At 30.5% G+C, this 19,605-nt stretch overlaps 1 protein-coding gene across 1 annotated transcript; it reads left to right on the forward strand.

The window, feature by feature from the left end:
• Positions 1–15,300: 15,300 nt before the first annotated feature.
• LOC123272509 lies at positions 15,301–16,210 on the forward strand. The gene has a single exon (XM_044739370.1). The coding sequence runs from the start codon at positions 15,479–15,481 to the stop codon at positions 16,208–16,210; it is 732 nt and encodes a 243-aa protein (XP_044595305.1). The 5' UTR covers positions 15,301–15,478.
• The last annotated feature ends 3,395 nt before the right edge of the window (positions 16,211–19,605 follow it).

Consider the following 19,605-nt stretch of genomic DNA (forward strand, 5'->3'; position numbering starts at 1 on the left):
AAAACAACCCCGAGGCAATTTTGTTTCTAAATAACAAACACTCTACTCGTATTCTACAGTTGTATATAGCGTAGATTGTATCTTACAAAGCACACAAATATGTCCGTCAACAATTACCATAGATTGCCCAGTACCAAGAAAATGTTTCTCCTTTATCCAACGCTTATTTATTTACTCTGTACTGTATTGTACTCCACTGTACTGAGTTGTTTGGTAAACCTTAACCCACACTATCACCACTCGGGAGCCTCCGGCTCAATAAATTTTCAAACGGAATAAAATCACACGAGTACCGTGTACACAAAACTCCCAATCTTTCAGCAATACATTACATCTTTTGAATATGTACAATGTACATATATAATTATATATGAATGGTTCGAATAAATTCAAATAAATTTACATAAGCGTTTTAAATGATGTTTGTACATACAAAAATTTACTGTGACATTTTATTGTATCGTTTAACATATAACCGAATTAAATAATTTCAATAAAATGTAGAATTTATCATGAAATATAACAAGAGTTTAAAAAGTATAATATGACAGATAAATGTAATTTAAATTCAATAGTAAAATTATTGAAAATAAAGTAGTGAATTTTAGATGGAATTATTAATGCTTCATATTTCATTTTTAAGTATTTCAACTATCGGCTGTGGAAAGTTTTAGCTGTAACGAACTAGCAATCTGATGAATTAACAGTGGAAAGTTTCAATTTAATAAATGAATCAATTGTATTAAAAGAAGTAGTTCATGCAACTTTTATTAAAATCGATAATTTTGTTGAGAAATATAACATTTTATCGCTAAAATATAAAATAGAGACATAATTTTTATAATTTGATTTTGCATTTCTACCGATGAATATTGAAAAAAAAAAAAAAAAAAAAATGAGTGAGCCTCACAGACATAAGGTCACAATAGAAGTGAAACTTTTTTAAGCCGCTTTAAATAAATAAACAGATCAATATATATAAATATATATTATAGCATTTCATTTATTCTCAAACAAAATAAATTTATTGGATTAATTATTCGGTTTTTAAGAATTAAAACAATTACACATTTTTTAATTAAAATTTAAATGAATTTATTTCTAAGAATATTATGTTTACAACAAATGTAAGTTTTATTTTTCCTTTTTATTTTTTAGAATTATCATCTTATTTATTCTTTATTATTACTTGAATTATCAACAAATGTTATCAGCGGCTTGTGATAGCTAAAATGTGAAATAAATATTTTTGTCTGTATTCTATATAAGTATCTCGAAAAAACCGCATCTATTGTTGTCCCATGTTTTGTCGTTGGTTCATTTGGATTATTATTTATCGCTAAATCAAATTTGGTCTTTAAAAAATCAACCAAAACGGCCGATGACTCCGATGAAAAATTTACGTTAAAATCTCCACTAAGGATTATAGGTTTTTTTTCTAAGTCTTGATTAAGTTCTTCCGCAACAGCAGCCGAAAATGGTAGTAGTGCACGATGAATAAATTTTATTATGTCTGTGATATACTTATTCGGTGATATATAAATTGATACTAGTAAAATTGACTGGCCATTTTCCGTTGTACATTCAGCGGCACAGATTTCTCCTACAGCACTGAGTTGTACTCCAAGTGCCTGTATATTATGTACTGAAATGTCCATTGATGGTGTTACAATGTGTGTTGTATCGTTATCATTTTGATAAATAGCTCCACCTCCAGATCTTATATTAGGGCGTTTATATTTAACTACACAATTAAAATTAGGAATGGAAATGTCTTCATCATTATGAGTCCACGTTTCAGACAAAAGTAGAATATTTGAATTAGCAGCTACTTTGTCGATAATGTCATTGTTATGGGCTTGTAAACTTTGAATATTCAAACTATAAATTGACAAACCAGGCTTTTTAGTGATAAATTCAAGTAATTGTGATTCTAATTTCACTAATGGGTTTAATGACAGTCTTTGAAGCTCAAGTTTTAACGGACGAAGTGCAGCTGGCTCTGTTCGCCCATGATAAAAAGTAGCCGTATTATTTTTTGTAACGATATATAATTTTTCAATCGTAGTAACTCTCGATAAAGCAACCTACAATAATTATCATTTACTTACCAGGATTAAGAAAATATAATGATGAAATTATTAACACGAATGTATAAACAGGAATTGAGAAATTTATATTTGAGTCAACACGTGTAAATATATATACACCCCACTACACCCCAAAACTATTTACACAAAATAATTAAAAAATATAATGAAAAATAATTTTCCAGGAATAAATTTTAATATATATATATATATATATATATATATATATATATATATATATATATATATATATATATATATATATATATATATATATATATATATATATATATATATATATATATCAAATAAGTGTATTTTTCATGTATTTATAAGTATTTACGTATTAATTTATGCATATATCTGTACTAAAACGTTTTAAATAAGAACGGTTTGCGACAGCTGATATACGCATATACATATAGCTGATATACGCATATACATATATATATATATACATTATATATATATATATATATATATATATATATATATATATATATATATATATATATATATATATATATATATATATATATATATATATATAACGTGGTGGAATTACGACGCACGCGCACTGCACTCGTCCACTCTACTTGACTCTCCTTAACTCTCCCCACTCTTTAAAATATATAAGGCTTGCTCGGCTTGCTATACAAGCGATTCCCCCACTCGCCTACTCTAAACTTTCACTCAATGCTTCTCCTCTAGCGCTACTTCCCCTTTTCCGCCTCAAATCGATCAATTTTACCCTCCGTAAAGAAGTTTCACTTCAAAAAATAAATAATTAAATAAATAAAAAATAATTGAAAAAAGCAATCTGTAGAGTTTTAATGTATGCGAAGAGTCACGTTTGTCTTGAGGGTTAAAATTGACATACATAGTACGTTTGAAAAGCAGAAAATGAGAAACGCAAATAGAGAAGAGTGGTATTGCTATTCGAAAGTTATAGTGATTCACTGGGGATTCAACGTGACTTGTATAGCGACGATGATGTTCAGCTCAGTCTGACATACCAGAGAGCACAGTCTTGTTTTGTCCAGTTAAATTACGTTTGAGAATTCGTTGAAAATGGCAATTGAGCTTGCCGGGTCGTACAATGATATGATATACGACGGCGACAACGACAACTGCTATGACTATAGATGTTGCAGAGCACAGTGACTGTGACCCCTTGGATTGCCGAAGAAGATGGCGATATAATCGTAAGTTTCTCAAGGTTTATGGTTTATGGTGATGATAGTTGGGTATATCTACAGGCATCCATTGAGAATGACACTATGTGTATATGAGTATATGTGTATGTGTGAATATATGTATTAAGTTGATTTTACTACCACGACTATTACAGTAATAACCACAATGATATTGGGAATGTCGACGAGTGTCGCTCCGTGAATTATTACGAGTCACGTAGGCAGTGGGCCGCGACAACACCGAGTGCTATTATTATGACGCCCAAGGCAACGCGGAAAATCGAGGGAGTGAGTTAATGGGGTAGGCAAATGAAATCGCGCGAGAGGTTCTATATACTATCACTATTACTATCGCTATTACTAGTAGTAATTGTGATGTAAATAGGAGACGACACTGACACCGCTCACGGGCTAATTATCCAGGACTCGATGTGTCCTTTTAAAACAAAATTTCACAACATTTATGTTTTGTAAAATTTGGTATTATTGAAAAATAATTGAGTTTGTAATTAATGCGTCTCAAAGTTGAGAAAATTAGAGCTTTAAAGATGGAAAAATATTATTTTAATATATGTAACATTTGCGAGTCCATGGAAATCGATTTTTTTATTTTTTTATCAAGATAAAAAAATTTTGATAAATTTTGTCAAGCATTTAGCAATTTTCAAAATTTGTAAAATTATTTCTAAGTTAACATTGGAGTTTTTGTAATAAAAAGAAATTAAAATAGTGATAAAAATTTGATAGTTTAAAATAATAATTTTCTTATTTTAATAATTGCTACTTTAATTAGGTGATGAAAAAAAAAGTTTTATTTAGATGTCAAGTTATAAAATTAATAATATCATTTCGAAAGTTCATGATAATTAATAAATGTAGAAAATAATTTTAAAAAATTATTCACAATCGCTGTTTTATATTCGTATTTTCAAAGAATGACCTACTAACAAAATATATATTGAGTGAATATGTGAATAAACTTATGGTTGACTTTCCAAGCTTTTTATAACTTTGAACACGTTTAATTTAAAAAGCATATTTCTAAAAATCTGGACCAGACAAAAATTAATTATAAATCAACAATAATTTAATTAGCATGGAGGTATCATAAATAAAATTCAATTAAAATTTCTATTAACAGAAGCATCGAGATATCGTTTTAAATATAAAACACTAAAAATTGGAGTTTTCATGCCCGAAAAAATGCCAGGTCAATTATGTGATTTCATTAATATAATTTGAATTTAAACGACTGCATCGACAACGAGCCGTGAAATGAACAAACGGAAATTTTTAGTTAAATAATCATTTTGAAGAAATTAAACGGTAACTCAGTTTTTAATATTTTTTTCATTTTTCATACCTATCGGGTACGTAATAATAACAATATAATAAATAAAATAATTGAAGTTATAACGATATTGTAATTTGAAACTTTCTATCGCATCCAAATGTACATTTAAATAATGAAGAAGATGCATACACCAAGCCACCACACCAGAGCAGAGTACAGTCCGGATAGTTTTGCTGAGTCTGTGAAAACAGTGGAAAAATGTACGAGCTCTCCGGCGGTAGAGATTCTCAATTTACCGCACTCGCGGGAACGATGTAGAAGAAAATCCGGAAAAGAAATAACTCGGATGGCTATGTTATTGCTCATAATTTCGCTCTCAACTTTTCCACTATCCCATTCTATCCCGTTCTACACCATTATATTTGTCGTCTTACCTATTACCCATAAACATATGGATTCCCGAGAACCAAGAAATATTATATTATTTCAAAACTATTAAATAATATCTCTATTTCATTTTTTACTCGTAATAATAATAATATAATAATTCCCTGCGTTTTATCACAGAGATAATTATCCCCAAACAATTATACCATTTATTCAATTTATTCACCCCGTTTCAATATTAATTCCGTGTTTCATCTAGCAGATAGAAATTTTATTGACCATAAAAAATAAATTATTATCATCGTGATGCAGTAAATCGTCATAATATTTAACTTTTACTCATATCTGCACCATACAATTGATTGCACTTATGTTAATTCTCATTTTATTTACACCGATTATAAAAATTGAATGAGTCTTTAATCTCGAAATATAATAATATAAAACTAAATATTACTATAATGTTATTACACTAATCATGATTTAATTGGGAATTGAAAAAATTAAAGATTTGAAGCACTTACCTTTTTATTACCGGCTTGGTTCGTTGGTTTTTGCACCTACACTATCATCGGCATCAGCGAAAGTATAAGCAGTAGTAGTTGCAACAATAGCAGCAGTAGCAGCGGCGAGAGCAGTAGTATCTTAGACTTTATGTGCCGTGGGTAATAGGCAAAATGGTGCACGTCGGATCTACGCCGCATCGCTTGCTAGCGCGTCGAATAGCACTTCCGTTGATTCTTCCACACGAGAATTTCCCGGGACTCGCCTTACTTCTCTTCTACTCCCTATTATTCGCCTCCCGCCGCCTTTACGCTGAAATCCTGAATCCGCATACCGACACACTCGCCTTATTCCTCATTCTCTCACACTGTTTCGTACCTTGATCATACTATCACCGTTTTATATTTCTGAGAAAACGATCTTCTCTCTGCACTGCACCCCGGATCTCTTTCCGCCCTCTTTGTCTTTCTGTAATAACAAAACAATCATCATTAAATGCCTGGACTATTTTTTTAACTTATTGACTATAAAAATTGAACGAAATTTACTTAGAAATAAAATGGCTTGTGCTTTAACTCATAGAAAACTCGTGAAAAAATTCTTTGATATATCCTTTTATATCATTCAATCCAAATATATCATTTATATGACTCGATCGCCCATTTGTGGCCTGATATGATGATATATGCCTATGCATAATTCTTTGATCAAATGTAGATTTAAAAAGTTTTCGACAGAGGCGCATTAACGCAACATCGTCTCCTTAAAAGATCGTTAAAATTGAAGTTTTAATTCAGAAAATAGAAATAATTTTTACAGCTCTTTTGAAGAGCTTATCTGACATTGATTTTTTATTTAATCAAGAACTACGAGAGATGTACCAAAAATGTTCGAATCGGATTGAATCGAATATTATTTTTCACTAACATTGATGATTTATAATTAAATTAGATTTCTAATAGTTTTTCGACGAAATCAAAAAAATCTTTTTAGTAAAATACTAATCGATAACTTAATTTTCATATAAAATTACGACCCATGACAATTTTTAAAATTTTTGTATGACAGAGATAAATCTGACTGACTTTAGAAGGTTCTAAAAAGCTTTGAGTAATCAATAAAACGATAAAGGTATTAGGTGACTGAGAATTGACAGAAATATGGAGATGCTTCAATTATATTTTCTATTCACTCGACTACGAAAAAGAAAGAAAAAATCTTTACCGAGGAAACCTCAGGAACTTTTTAGAGGGCTCTTGATCGTCTACCTCGAGGGCTGCAGGCTGTTGCGGAAGTTCAAGTAGAAGAGAACACAGAGTCAGATACGTGTATTCGCATCAACAATATGTATTTTGTTGTATCTATTAAACACACCAAGATCATCGAGATTTGCATGCACACGAGTTTCTTTCTACCGTAAAAATATCGTAGATCTACCGCACTTCTACCGTACTTTGGATCCACCAGAGTATTTGCTCGCTACTTATTGTATTTCTCAAATTTTAAACCAATAGGGTTTCACTTTCTTCAAATAATAACTTAAATTAATGTATCATTAGCAATTATTTATTTATAATATAATTCATCAATTATTATAAAAAACTAAAGTTTTTTTAATAATATAACTTTTAAAAAATTTTTAAGAGCAGTTCATTTAATGCAGTTGAGAATTTCTTTTTATCAAAAGTTATTTACAGAAGATTCAAAAATAATATCCATCCACAGTTTTATAAATAAACGTTGTAAATACTCGACAGGTTAAGACAACATAGCAGCAATATTGTTATTTACAGCATTCTATTTTTTTAGTACAAAATTTATTTATTTTAAAAAAAATATTTCAAAGTATACTTTTTATATATAAAATAATAAACTCGAGTAAACAGAAAAAAAAAAAACGTTCGTGTTTGGTATCAGATATATCTGCTCTGAGCAAACATTTACCCGGTACTTAAAGCCGCGATGTGCAAAAGAGGGTACAAATATCGTTTAGAATAGGTAGAGTAGGTAAACAAGCAAACGTCGATGTGAGTCGCCAGGGAATTATTGAAAGTGCGTACAGTACGTTCGCCAGCAGCTAATGCAGGGTTAGAGTAAGGGACTTTTGAGTAGAGTATAGTCTGTTTGAGCAGATCAATGCGTTTATTCCTACTGCTATCCGATGATCCTCTCTGTCTATAGCCTATAGTGTAGTCATTATGTAACCCTCGGCGCAAACAAATATATAAAAAGCCTCCATGTACTAAGTTTGCTCTGGATTATCCCAAGTATCGTAATAGGCACGCGGCACTCGATTTTTGGTGTTTGCCCTACCCGGTTTGGTGTTTTCGGAGACTGTCGTGATGTTTACCAATTTGAATAAAATGTTACAACCCCTCTACTATTTAAATTAATTAATGCACTCTTTTAGGCAGCTCTTTTTTAATCGTATTTATGGGATGATTAAGAAAGTTATCTGTCGACGTAACGCATGAACTATGAGGACGGGCCCTAAAAGAGATAAATAAAAATTTCATTGCGTAGTGACACGAAAGTTTTTCAGTGCTGTGAAAGTTTAAGGAGCAGAGATGGAAGAAGGAAGGAAGGAAGTTCACAAAAAAAGTGTTCAGTATAGACATCTATCAAAGTAACCCCACAAAAGACGGCGAATCGTGTTTGGTGTGTGTTACACCCCACCGTACAGCTCGCATCATCTCCCCGCTGACTTCAGTTACTCGTATCCGCGTGAGCACATCTATGTACATTATGTATGAATGAATGTACGCGACAGTCGAGCCGTAAGTCGTCTGAATAGAAGTAAGGAAATACATAGGGTCCAAAAAATAATACACATATATAAATATATATATATATATATACATATATACATATATATATATATATATATATATATAACAGTATATATATATATATATATAAATATATATATATGAAGGTATACACACTGTAAATAAGAATAAAATATCGATAATGCTGCCCTTACTGGGGAAGATATCGAGTTCTTATGGATTATCGTATGCTTGCACTTGCGATTTATACACTAGATTATTTTTAATTTTTTCCCTAGTCCTACCCTCGAGAAAGATATTCTGGTTTTTAAATGCTTGTTACTTTTTTTTAACTTGTCCATAAAAAAAATCAATCTTTAGTTTTAAGAATTATTTATGTACAATTATGAAATTTAATAAATGTTCGTCAAAATAAAGTTAAGTATAATTATTTAGGTTTTCTCTATTGATTTTTCATAAGAAAGACAAATTTTCTTTAACTTCCCGCTAAGAAAATTGAAAAATTTCAAAAATCGGGAAGTTATTGGTTTCACCCCGTTTTTTTTCAGTTTTTTTAAGATTTTTCAAAATCTATTGATCTGAATCGGTCTAAATAGTTTTCAAAATCTAAGTTTGGTCAAGCCCTTTCCAATGGCACCAACCGCGATGAAATCGGTCAAGCCGTTCAAAAGTTATAAGTGGTTCACATACTTTCACACACACACACACACACACACACACACACACACACACACACACACACACACACACACACACACACACACACACACACACACACACACACACACACACACACACACACACACACACGCACGCACACATACATACAGACACCGTGACAACCTCGCGGGGATAGTCAGGGAAGCTTCCTGTGACCTTCAAACGTCGAGATCTGATGAAAACTCGATTTTTGCAAAACGGGGTGAAAACAATAACTTCCCGATTTTTGAAAATCTTCGATTTTCTTAGCGGGAAGTTAAAAAGAATACGTCGATTGCCACCAGCCCGATCGAAATCGGTTAATTCGTTCGTGAGTTATCGTTAACGAAAACAAATTGAAAAAATCGCTTTTTGGGAATTACTTCAAAATTCCTTGGTCGATCAATTTAAACTTAAAGGTTCTTTATGAGGCTTTAAAAACTGCATTGAATACCACCAACCACGTAAAAATCGGTTCATTCATTCAAAAGTTATTGCGGTTTAAAAATTCGAAAAATAGTGTTTTATTAAACTTCTATCAGACTTTTGAGCTCGAAGAGCTCAATAGCATAGAAAAACTATTTCATTGAGCTCGAAGAGCTCAAAATAACACACAAATTGTATTTTTGAGCTCAAAGAGCTAAAAAACGTAATAAATGCAGGGATGGCCTTTAGCACCAACCGTTTTCCTAATTTTTTTTTTAATAAATACATTATAAGAAAAATTATATCCACTATTAAATAAATTGACTAACCAATAATCTTTTAATTCATTTTGCTTAAGCATCTAATTGGTTTAAACCTCGAGCTTGTAACAGTTGTTAAATATTTTATTATATCACTGTGGATAAAATAAATGCATTGAGTGATTGAAAAGTATTGTTGAGAATGAACTGCCACAAGAATAGAATGGAACTCATTTTTCCAATTGATTGATGGATTGTTATTTATTTAAAATCAATATTGGTTTACTGAAAAAAAAGGAATTTAAATTAAACAAATAAATGAACGGTCTGAGTATAACAAACTTTTGCAATCTACTGATTGTTTTTTTTTATTAAGTGTCATTCAACTTCTTTTACAATTTCGTCATTTATTTTATTAACCAGAAGGTTTGAGAACTCTTGTCTGAAAAATTTACAAGAAGTTTCTCGTCGAAAAATTGAGTAATTAAAATTTATCTCTCTTTCGATTAAACCATTTTTATCTGACAAAAAATATAGAATAGTTTTTCTGTTAGGTGTTTGGACATTGACACGGGTATTATTATAATCTGTCTGATGCGATAAATCGTTATAATGAAAATACGACGGAAAAAATTTTAATTTTCTTTACCTCGAGGGCATTTCTCTCAAACTTACAATAAGTAGTCATAATACTGTGACTTGTGAAAAAAAAAGGAAAAAGACACTGTGATAAGTAAATCAAGCGATGAAGTTATTTCAATAAAATAATTATAAACGTATTTATCTTGTTCGCCGATTTAATAATTTGATATCGAGTTATGAAGGATTTATCTGTCACTTTTCATCCTGAATTCTCTGGAAGGCTTCACTTAATAATTTATACGGCAGTCCACGCCTCAACCGGAAGATTAACTAACTCGCGGATATTAGGCCACCACCAGGAGCGACGGTATATAATATAAGATTTAAACCCCACAGAAATTTAATGCTACCAAACCCCTGCTCTCATAATTCTCTGGACCGATTCATGACCATAAACTCATTCTTATTCATCAGTTCTAAAAAATCAAAAAAATTATTTTCCTGCAATCGATAATTAAATGGGTCAATTTCTTATAGTGATATAACAGGAAAGCCAATGTTAATTGTCTTATTCAATATAAGTCTTTATATATAATCTTCTCAATTGCTCCAATAATACAATCAGTGTTAATTGATTTAGATAATAGACATTAATTGACAATTGCACGACTCATGATGCGAAGCATCAGAGAGTGCTTTACGATCGAAAAATTGTTTTCGCCTCATTTTGGCGGCTATTTTTATTATTATAGCCTTGTTAGTTCACAGAATCAAGATATTTTGCATACTATTGTCGAGATAATTTAATGGAGATTAATTTCATACTTTTTAAAAATTGATTTACTGCAATAGAATTGGAAAAAAACACCAAAATAGGTCAAAAAATTTTCCTGTCCGTCATGTGTGAAACCCGAAAACACTGTAACTTGTGAAAAAATCCATTATTTGAGTTAAATTTTTTAAAAAAAAATTCTAATCGACAATTGTAGGTCACTGAATGCGAATGATTAATTAATTCAGTGTCGTTTAATTGCAATTAATAAAAAACGAAAACTACAAGACTGTATATCTATATATATCCATGTAAAATTAACATGGATGGTGATATATCTATATCTATAGATATAATGTACATTTTATTCCACCAGGGGCGCTTGTGCAGTACCTTCCTACTACAGCTGTTTTTTCGGCAATTAATTTTGAACGACTTAAGTTTTTTTTTTTTTTTTATATTTCATAATTAAATGAGCATTATGAGTCGTGCACTTTTGGATTTTCCAAACTTTTTTGAATAATTAACGTTCCATTAAACCGAGAATGAATTGGTTTTTTTTCAAAGAATTTTTATTTTGGGAAAGAAAAAATTGATTATTTAAAATTGTCACTTTGTCTAAAGAGATTAATTTGAGAATATTCAAAATTTAATTTTTTTTAATTTAAAACTGTTTAAATTTAAATAATGAGAATTTTTTTTACTAATCCTGAAGTTATATTTTTTTCAAAATTTTAATTTTCTATTTAGTTCATAATCAATCAAAATTTTTTTTTGCACGGGTTCAATTCAAGAACATAAACGTTTCCAAAAATAGATTTTCCTAGTTTCAATTTTTAATAACAGATACAAATTTCTCTTACTATCAAGTTAAGGTAAATAAAATAAATAAAACATAGAGAAGATTTATCTAACCGAGAAGACGGATTAACAATAGACGACCCAGGATCGTTTAATATTATGATGAAAGCATAGAGTTGTGTACATGCGATTTTAACAAGTCCGTTGTAGTGAATATCAACTCAAGGCTCAAGGTCCCCTGAACCCTCATCCTTGAGGGTTATAGAGCCGCCGAATGTCAGTAGGGTGGATAGAGGATTTCTTCTGACGTAAAGTTGCCTTCAGGCAGGCGTCAGTACACACTATTCACGGCAAGACATTATGCAAAAATCACCACTCCAACGTTTGCGTGTTTCCAAGCAGACCTGCTCGCATAAAGCTTTCGGGTATGCTCTTCTCTCTATGCTCTATATATACTACCCTGTGTAACATTACACTCAACCTACTCGTACTCTCTCTATTCCTTACCCTCGCTTCTTCATTCATCAGCCACCCACTTCTTCGCTCAGGTCCGGGTCTTGTTTTTTTTTTGTTTTTGTTTTTTATGTACACAAGAGTGCATATACTTGGTAAATACTATCGAGGCGTCGTCGACAAGAGCCCCATGGGCAATAGCTCCAGCAGCATATTCCCCGGCCTTGTTTCTCTTCTTATATTATTGCCCCAAGGATTTAGCACCAGGAGAAGTATGGAGAGAACGAGGTGTATCCGATTGCACCCGTTACAGAATATAAATATAAATACATTCTGTAAAAGCATACGCGGGGTAGCATGTGGGTATGTATATTTTGATTTTGATGTGGGTGTTCGGTTAAGTCTGCGGGACTTGCTGTAATTACGTCCGAAGATACAATCTTATAGAGCCTTGCCAATTATTTAAACGAGGAACCAGTACACCCCGAGGGCGTTGCTTTAAATAATAAAGCTTGTTATGTTCTCTCTCGGTAGGTTGATTATGATGGCGACGATCGCGGGGATGGTGATGATGAGGACGAGGATGAGGTTGGGAATTAAAATGATCGTTATGAAACAGTTGATTGAAAAGGGGTTGCTGCTACTACCGCTGATAAATATTTCACAGAAAAACATGTCTTGCGTATTCATCTGGATGTTTTATGTGTATTTTTACATTGTATTATATAATTGTCGAGTGATATCCCCCAGGCGGTTTAATATTTATCTTCTGTTAAAAACTCGTTTGTTAAGGAAGTACGAGCGTAACTAATGAGTCAAAATAATGTTAAAATTTTTTTTTAATTTTAATCTTCCCAATTCTCGTCAAAATTCTTTATTTTAATTTAAAATAATTTGAACAATTTAATAATTGATGATTTTTACTTATTTAATAAAACAAAGTAATAAAATGACTTTGGTATTTATTACTTGCCGGAGTAAATAAACAGGCTTGGCAACAGCGCGTTTGATTATACCCACTATACAGGGACGTGCATGAGTGTGTGAGTTAACCAAAATGCGTTGTCGTTACAAAGGAAAATTAACTAAAAAAAATATAGCTCAGTGGAAAAAAAATGTGATTGCGAGCAATAAAGCTCGAAAAAAAAATAAGGAAAATGCCGAAAATACAAACTTTATTGGTAATTATGAATGTACTATTAATTTGAGGTTATATTTATACCAGTGTGTATCTTTATTATGACAACTAAAGAAATTAAATGACACATTTTATTTTTCTAGAAAAAATATATTCAATAAATTGTATTATTAAATTCAAGTTGAAAATTTATAATAAATTTTATTTTGTTACAGAACTAAGTGGACGACGATTAGTAGACTTAAAATTATTAGATAATTAGGTGTGGTGTAAAACTTGCAATCAGGCTTTACGTCTCCGTAATTCAGTGAATGAATTAAAATGGATTAGCAGTACTTTTCAAGTTAAGTGTGAAACTTGCGGGAATATGTACCAGTAAACATTTCAACAATCGAAAAATTCAAAACCAGGCCTACGTATACAGTAAACCTCGAAGGTGGTGGTTGGTGTTATTGAGAGTGGTAATGGAAACACTCATCTCAATAAAATTTTATCAGCTGCAGAAGTACCTGTCATGCATTCAACAGTCTTCAAACGTCATGAGAAAAAAGTTGGAGCTGCAATCGAACTAATAGCGAATGAAAGCTGTTTGGAAAATTTGAAAGCAGAGAGGGAGATGACTATTGAAAAGGAAGGGTATGGTTTGGAATAATATTTAAGTTAATCATTAATGCATATTTCAATTTCAATTCAGCTGGCTATTATTTATACTTAATAAATTTAAGCTGAAGGTCCATTCGTAGTACTTGGAAATTGTATTACATAGTCGTCATATTTTATTGCTAAATTTCTAAACTATCGTGATGATCTTTGTATTTTATTGAATTATTAAAAAATTGTATATTAATAATTTATAGTTAATTTTTAGAGTTACCATGAACTCGAATGATAATATTCAACTGGTAATTTAAAAATGAATTGTATCAAAAAAAATGTTTTTCACTATTTTTTATATGAGTTTTAATAAATAACAAAATATTTTATGGTAATAAAACTGTAATTTTAATGTTAATTATAACAATTTTTTAATATAAATTTAATTTTTATGTTGTCAATAGTTTGAGAGGATTGAGTGGTTGGTCGGAGAATAATGTTGTTTATTTAATAATTAGTTACGATGCTGGTTGGCAAAAAAAAGGATCAGGGCGTTCTTATAACAGTCTAACAGGTAAGAAATAAAAAATACTAAAACTTGCTTGTACTTATACACAATCAAAATTATACAATTAAAATTATTGTAGGCCATGGGATCTGCTATTGGATTTACACCGGTAAAGTCGTCGGCTTTGCTACGAGAAATAAGCGATGTAAATTTGTGAGTCAAATGATAAAAAAGTAGATGGGAATAATAATCAGGCAAGAGCACAAGAGTCGCCGAATAACACAGAGATGAAGAACCATGACTGTCGCAAAGATTTTGAGGGTTCATCAAAAGCTATGGAAGCTGACATGGCGAAAACAAATATTTCTGAACAACCCTCATTTTACAGAAGTCAACGTCAGGCTTGGTACCTTGATTGAGAGATGACGATTCAGCAAGTACAATTGCAACTTTACGCAAGGAGGCTGGTTATGAAATTCACAAATGGAGCGACAAAAACCATGCTGTTTCTAAACTAAGTAAATGTTTGTACGCAATGAAATTATCAACACCATTCGTAAAATATTTTAAATATTGCTTCAGCTGTGTGTTAGAAAAGAACAAGAATAATGTTGAAGCCACGAAAGCTGGTCTGTTGAATATTGTTTCTCACGCTTGTGACAATCATTCAGCATGTGGTGATTGGTGCAAATACAAGCTTGATCCAGAAAATTATAGGCATAAAATTTTGCCTGGAGGTAAAGGCTTATCCAACCCCTCAGTTCAAGATAAGCTTCAAGCTATTTTTACCTCGTTTGCTAACGTTGCTGACAAACTGAGCCCTTGTGGATCTAGTCAAGCTAATGAGTCTCTCAATAAAACAATTGCTAGCACTGCTCCTAAACATCTTCATTATGGAGGATCATCGTCGAATGACATTCGAGTAAGTGCAGCAATAATCCATAAAAATCTTGGTCATGTATCTATAGATAGTATTAACAAAAAAATGAACAATTCACCTACAACGAAGTCATCAATGACATATCGAATGAAAAAGGATGAAATTTCATGCCGACGAAAGGCTCAAGCACAGACGGTTGAGTTTAAAAAACGTCGGAGGCAGCTTTTTAATCGTAAGACTAATCAATGTAATAAAGCTGTTCGCAAGGAAGGAATATGTTATGAGTCAGGTTGTGGTTTGGATGTTGGAATTGATTTTGTAGACACCGTTACTGTGAATCCTAAAGTTAATTTATCGTCAGCTGTAGTTGTTTTTTTTGATTTAGAAACAACGGGACTTGATGCAAGTAAAGAAGTCGTTCAAATAGCTGCAAAGTACTCTGATGTAGAATTTGATATTTATATCAAACCAGAGCGCGAATTTTCTTTACAAGCATCAAAAATCACAGGGCTTGAGTTGAAAAATAGTACTTATATTGCCAATTCCAATCTTGGAAGGGCTCATTCAAAAGTAAATGCCGCAAAGAGTTTGTTACAATTTTTAAAATCAATAAACAGTCCAATCATTTTGGTTGCTCATAATTGTTTTAGGTTCGATTGTCCAACGCTATTGAATTTTATAAGAAATGAAGGCCTATTGAATGAGTTTTCGGAATTAGTTGCTGGATTTGCTGATTCTTTACCTTTATTTAAATCTAAACTTAAAGATAAACGTGGAACGAAAGCCAGTTACAGACAGGAGGTATTAGCTGAAGAGTTTTTAAATGCTAGTTATTGAGTGATGCACATAATGCAGTTAATGATGTATGTGTACTTCAAAAGCTTTGTTGAACACAAAGATATAAATATTAATAGAAATGATATATTAGAGAACTTTAAAAGTCTTTATGAAATAATGAATCAAGGCGCTGAAAAATAAAATTCAACAAGATACAAAAAAAACTCTTTCAGTGTTTACTAGTCGACAAAAACAAAAAGAAAAACGGTGGCTTATCTGTGCATATGATTAAAAAATGGCAATGACTGGAATAACTTTCGATACTGTAAGTAAGTGCTTTTCAAATCGAGTGGTCCTAAAGGTATAAGAATACTTTTGGCACAAGATGTAGGTGGAAAACCTCGTATTACGAAAAGCCAAAAATTATTGATAGCTTATGTACAAAATTAGGGCTTATTCTGTCTGTCTGACAGCTGCTAACAGCTAGCTAACTAACTTTCATTTAATTTTTCAGATTTTTTATTTATTTTTAATTTTCAGATTAATAGAATGACTATTCATGTTATTTGTGTTAATTATTTATTAATTTTAAATTATTTCGTTTTTTTTATTTATTAATAAAAAAAAAATTTTTCAACTTTAAACTGTGATATTTATTTCCATTGAATGTATTTCCCTAACCTCTAATTAATTTAAATAATTAATTATTTACAGCTTAGTGTTGCTTGGGTACTTTTTTTTTTTTCAAGTAAAAAGAATATTTTCATTTTTAACATATAAATATTTTGAAAAAAATTTTAACATCACTTTTATTAATAAAAAAAAATTATAGATTAGAGTCACTTTTTTTAGAGTTTAAATATTTATTTTTATAATTTTTAATTACTAAAAGTGCTAATAGATTAGACTATTTTAGTCAATATAAGAGTATGTCATTGTCTTTAATTTATTTACTTATAAGAGCAATTGCTGTCATATTTGTCATATCGTGACATTTTCTATAGTTTCTCTCTCTGTAACTATATTTCTATCCTTTCTTTTTCTCAGCTGGTGAAGCGACGTTGCCAAACCTTTATTCGGATAAATAGCTGGCGATAAACGAATTAAAAACATAAAATTTAATTTTAAATATTTAAATATTATTGTAGTAATGTATTATTATTCAATTGTTTTTATATTTTGCAATAATCCAAGTTTCTTGTATATAGTTTTTTATTCGTTAAAGTTGGAAGGTTAATATTGAAAAAAATCATAAAAGTCTCGACAAAAGTTTGTCCGCCATAAGAGCCCGTGTATAAGGAGATAAAAAGTGTGATTTTTAAAATTTAATATCTAAGTAACTAAATAGTGAATCTTTTTAAAATTATGGGATTAAATAAATGATGTATTTATTTATACGTATATTTAATTTCAAAGCTCAAAGTTGGAAATTATTTTTTACATTAGATTCGCTCGTACTTCCTTAAATTAAATGAATTGAGAGGAAAACATTGAAATACATGATTCCAATATTTAAATACTCTGTTTCAACAAAAATAGGCCGTATGTCGTGAAAATTGTTATCAAAAATAGGTAACATATCCAGTGAAAAATAAATGATAAATAATTTTAATTGCCTGTTTGTTGATTGCAATATTTGGTGAGCGTGAGAATAAACGTTGTTGAAAGAAATTGTAAAAATTTTTCTAAATTGTAGATATTACAGTGATGGTTTTATAAATATGAATTTTATTCAGATAGTTGGGTGTGTACAGCGTAAAAGTGTGAATTTTCACAGCTGACTTCCCCGAAAATCATTTTGCAATGCGTTGGTAAATTTAAAGCTATTGATTGTTTAATAATTATATCTTTTAATTTTATTGTACTCTATTAAAATAAAAAATCGAATGTAAAAACTATTTTTGTTTGAATTTTTACAATGTCTCCTTAATAATCTTCTTATAAGTCATGAACAAAAGTATACAAGTACAAACTCGAAGAATTATATTAACTATGGTTTATACGGTCTAACAAAAGTCATTTCTGCTGTACTAAGGATAACACACGATCTACGTGTAAGAGTACAAAGACATTACTGATGTCATTTTACGCGCACTAAAACACCCGGACATTAGAGAATGCGGAGTAAAAAAAAATAAAATAGATTGATAATAAAGTAATGTTAGATAAGCTAACGAGTTGTACGCGATCACCTTCACTGATGTTTTCTTTCCTCGTAACAATGAAGCCCTGAGGGACTAAAAGGAAGTTCCTGACCAACAAGAGAGTCGCGAACACATTACGTGGCATGGAAACGCGATCCATTTGACCCTTATCGTCTTGTCTTCTCACTCCGCTCATGCAACTTCTCGACAATATCGTCCAAAGTATTGATTGACGATCAATGCATTTTAGTGATGTTTGATGGCCAAGTGTACACAAGTTTGGAATTTTCGACGTCACTCACGTCAAGAATGTTCAAGTCATCTCCAAAATTCAAAAACTATTTTCGTTAATTATTTTAACTGTTTTATTAGATGAATTTAAAGTATTTTTTCGTTTTTACTAAACAGAAAAGTTAAATTTTGGGGTTTCAAAAAAATTTTAATTGTTTTAAAAGTTTTTAGCAAAAATTTTATTATATTTAAGAGCATCTTACTTTAGAACTTCTGTAAACTGTTATGTAAAGAAATTTTTCTTTACATATTTATTAACTATAAAAATCGAGTATAATATTTATTAATAAAAAAAAAATCGAGTATGATTTTATTTAAATTTTAACGATTGTAAAAGATAATTCGAGTGCGGTCATTAAGTGTCTCGTTCGATTTTTACAAAAGGCCCAGGGAAATTTCCGTAATTAGTCTGGAGCCCAGGTATATTTAAGAGATTAAATAGATAAATGGGAGTTTTGTTATACGTAAGCTAACTCACTTAAACTCAAAATAAGAAATACTTAAAGATAAAGAACATTAGATAAAAAGATTTATTTTAAACCAAAAGATTTTAGAATAATTTAATTACAAAATTTTAGTGTTGAGACAAATATCGAAATAAATTTTAATAATGCAATTTCCAAAAATACTTTTTAGTCAACAAAAATTAAATATGAAATGAGAAACAAATAAAAAAATAGAACTTGAAAGTTAAATAATTTAAAATAAACAAATTTTAAACAATTGAATTCTAAAATAATACAACAAATTATTAAAACGATAAAACAGAAATATTTCTACAAATAAATAATTAAATTTAAGAAAACGTAAGAGATGTTAGTTTCAAGTACATATTTATTCATACGATTTAAATAAATAAATTAATGTAGACAGTACAAATGTATGTCTTTGTCTATGCGTAAATGCGCTTACGTATACACAAACACACAGATGAATAATAGAACATAAGAGTAAGTGAGAAAGCATGTTGCACTCTGACCCAAGTAGAGGGACTCATGCAACATTTTTTAGACAAATTTA

The sequence above is a fragment of the Cotesia glomerata genome, linkage group LG1 (assembly GCF_020080835.1).
Source record: "Cotesia glomerata isolate CgM1 linkage group LG1, MPM_Cglom_v2.3, whole genome shotgun sequence".
Lineage (NCBI taxonomy): Eukaryota > Metazoa > Arthropoda > Insecta > Hymenoptera > Braconidae > Cotesia > Cotesia glomerata.

Bases quoted from the DNA above. Each gene is read 5' to 3' on its own strand.
- LOC123272509 (XM_044739370.1), top strand. From the start codon at position 15,479: ATGAACAATTCACCTACAACGAAGTCATCAATGACATATCGAATGAAA.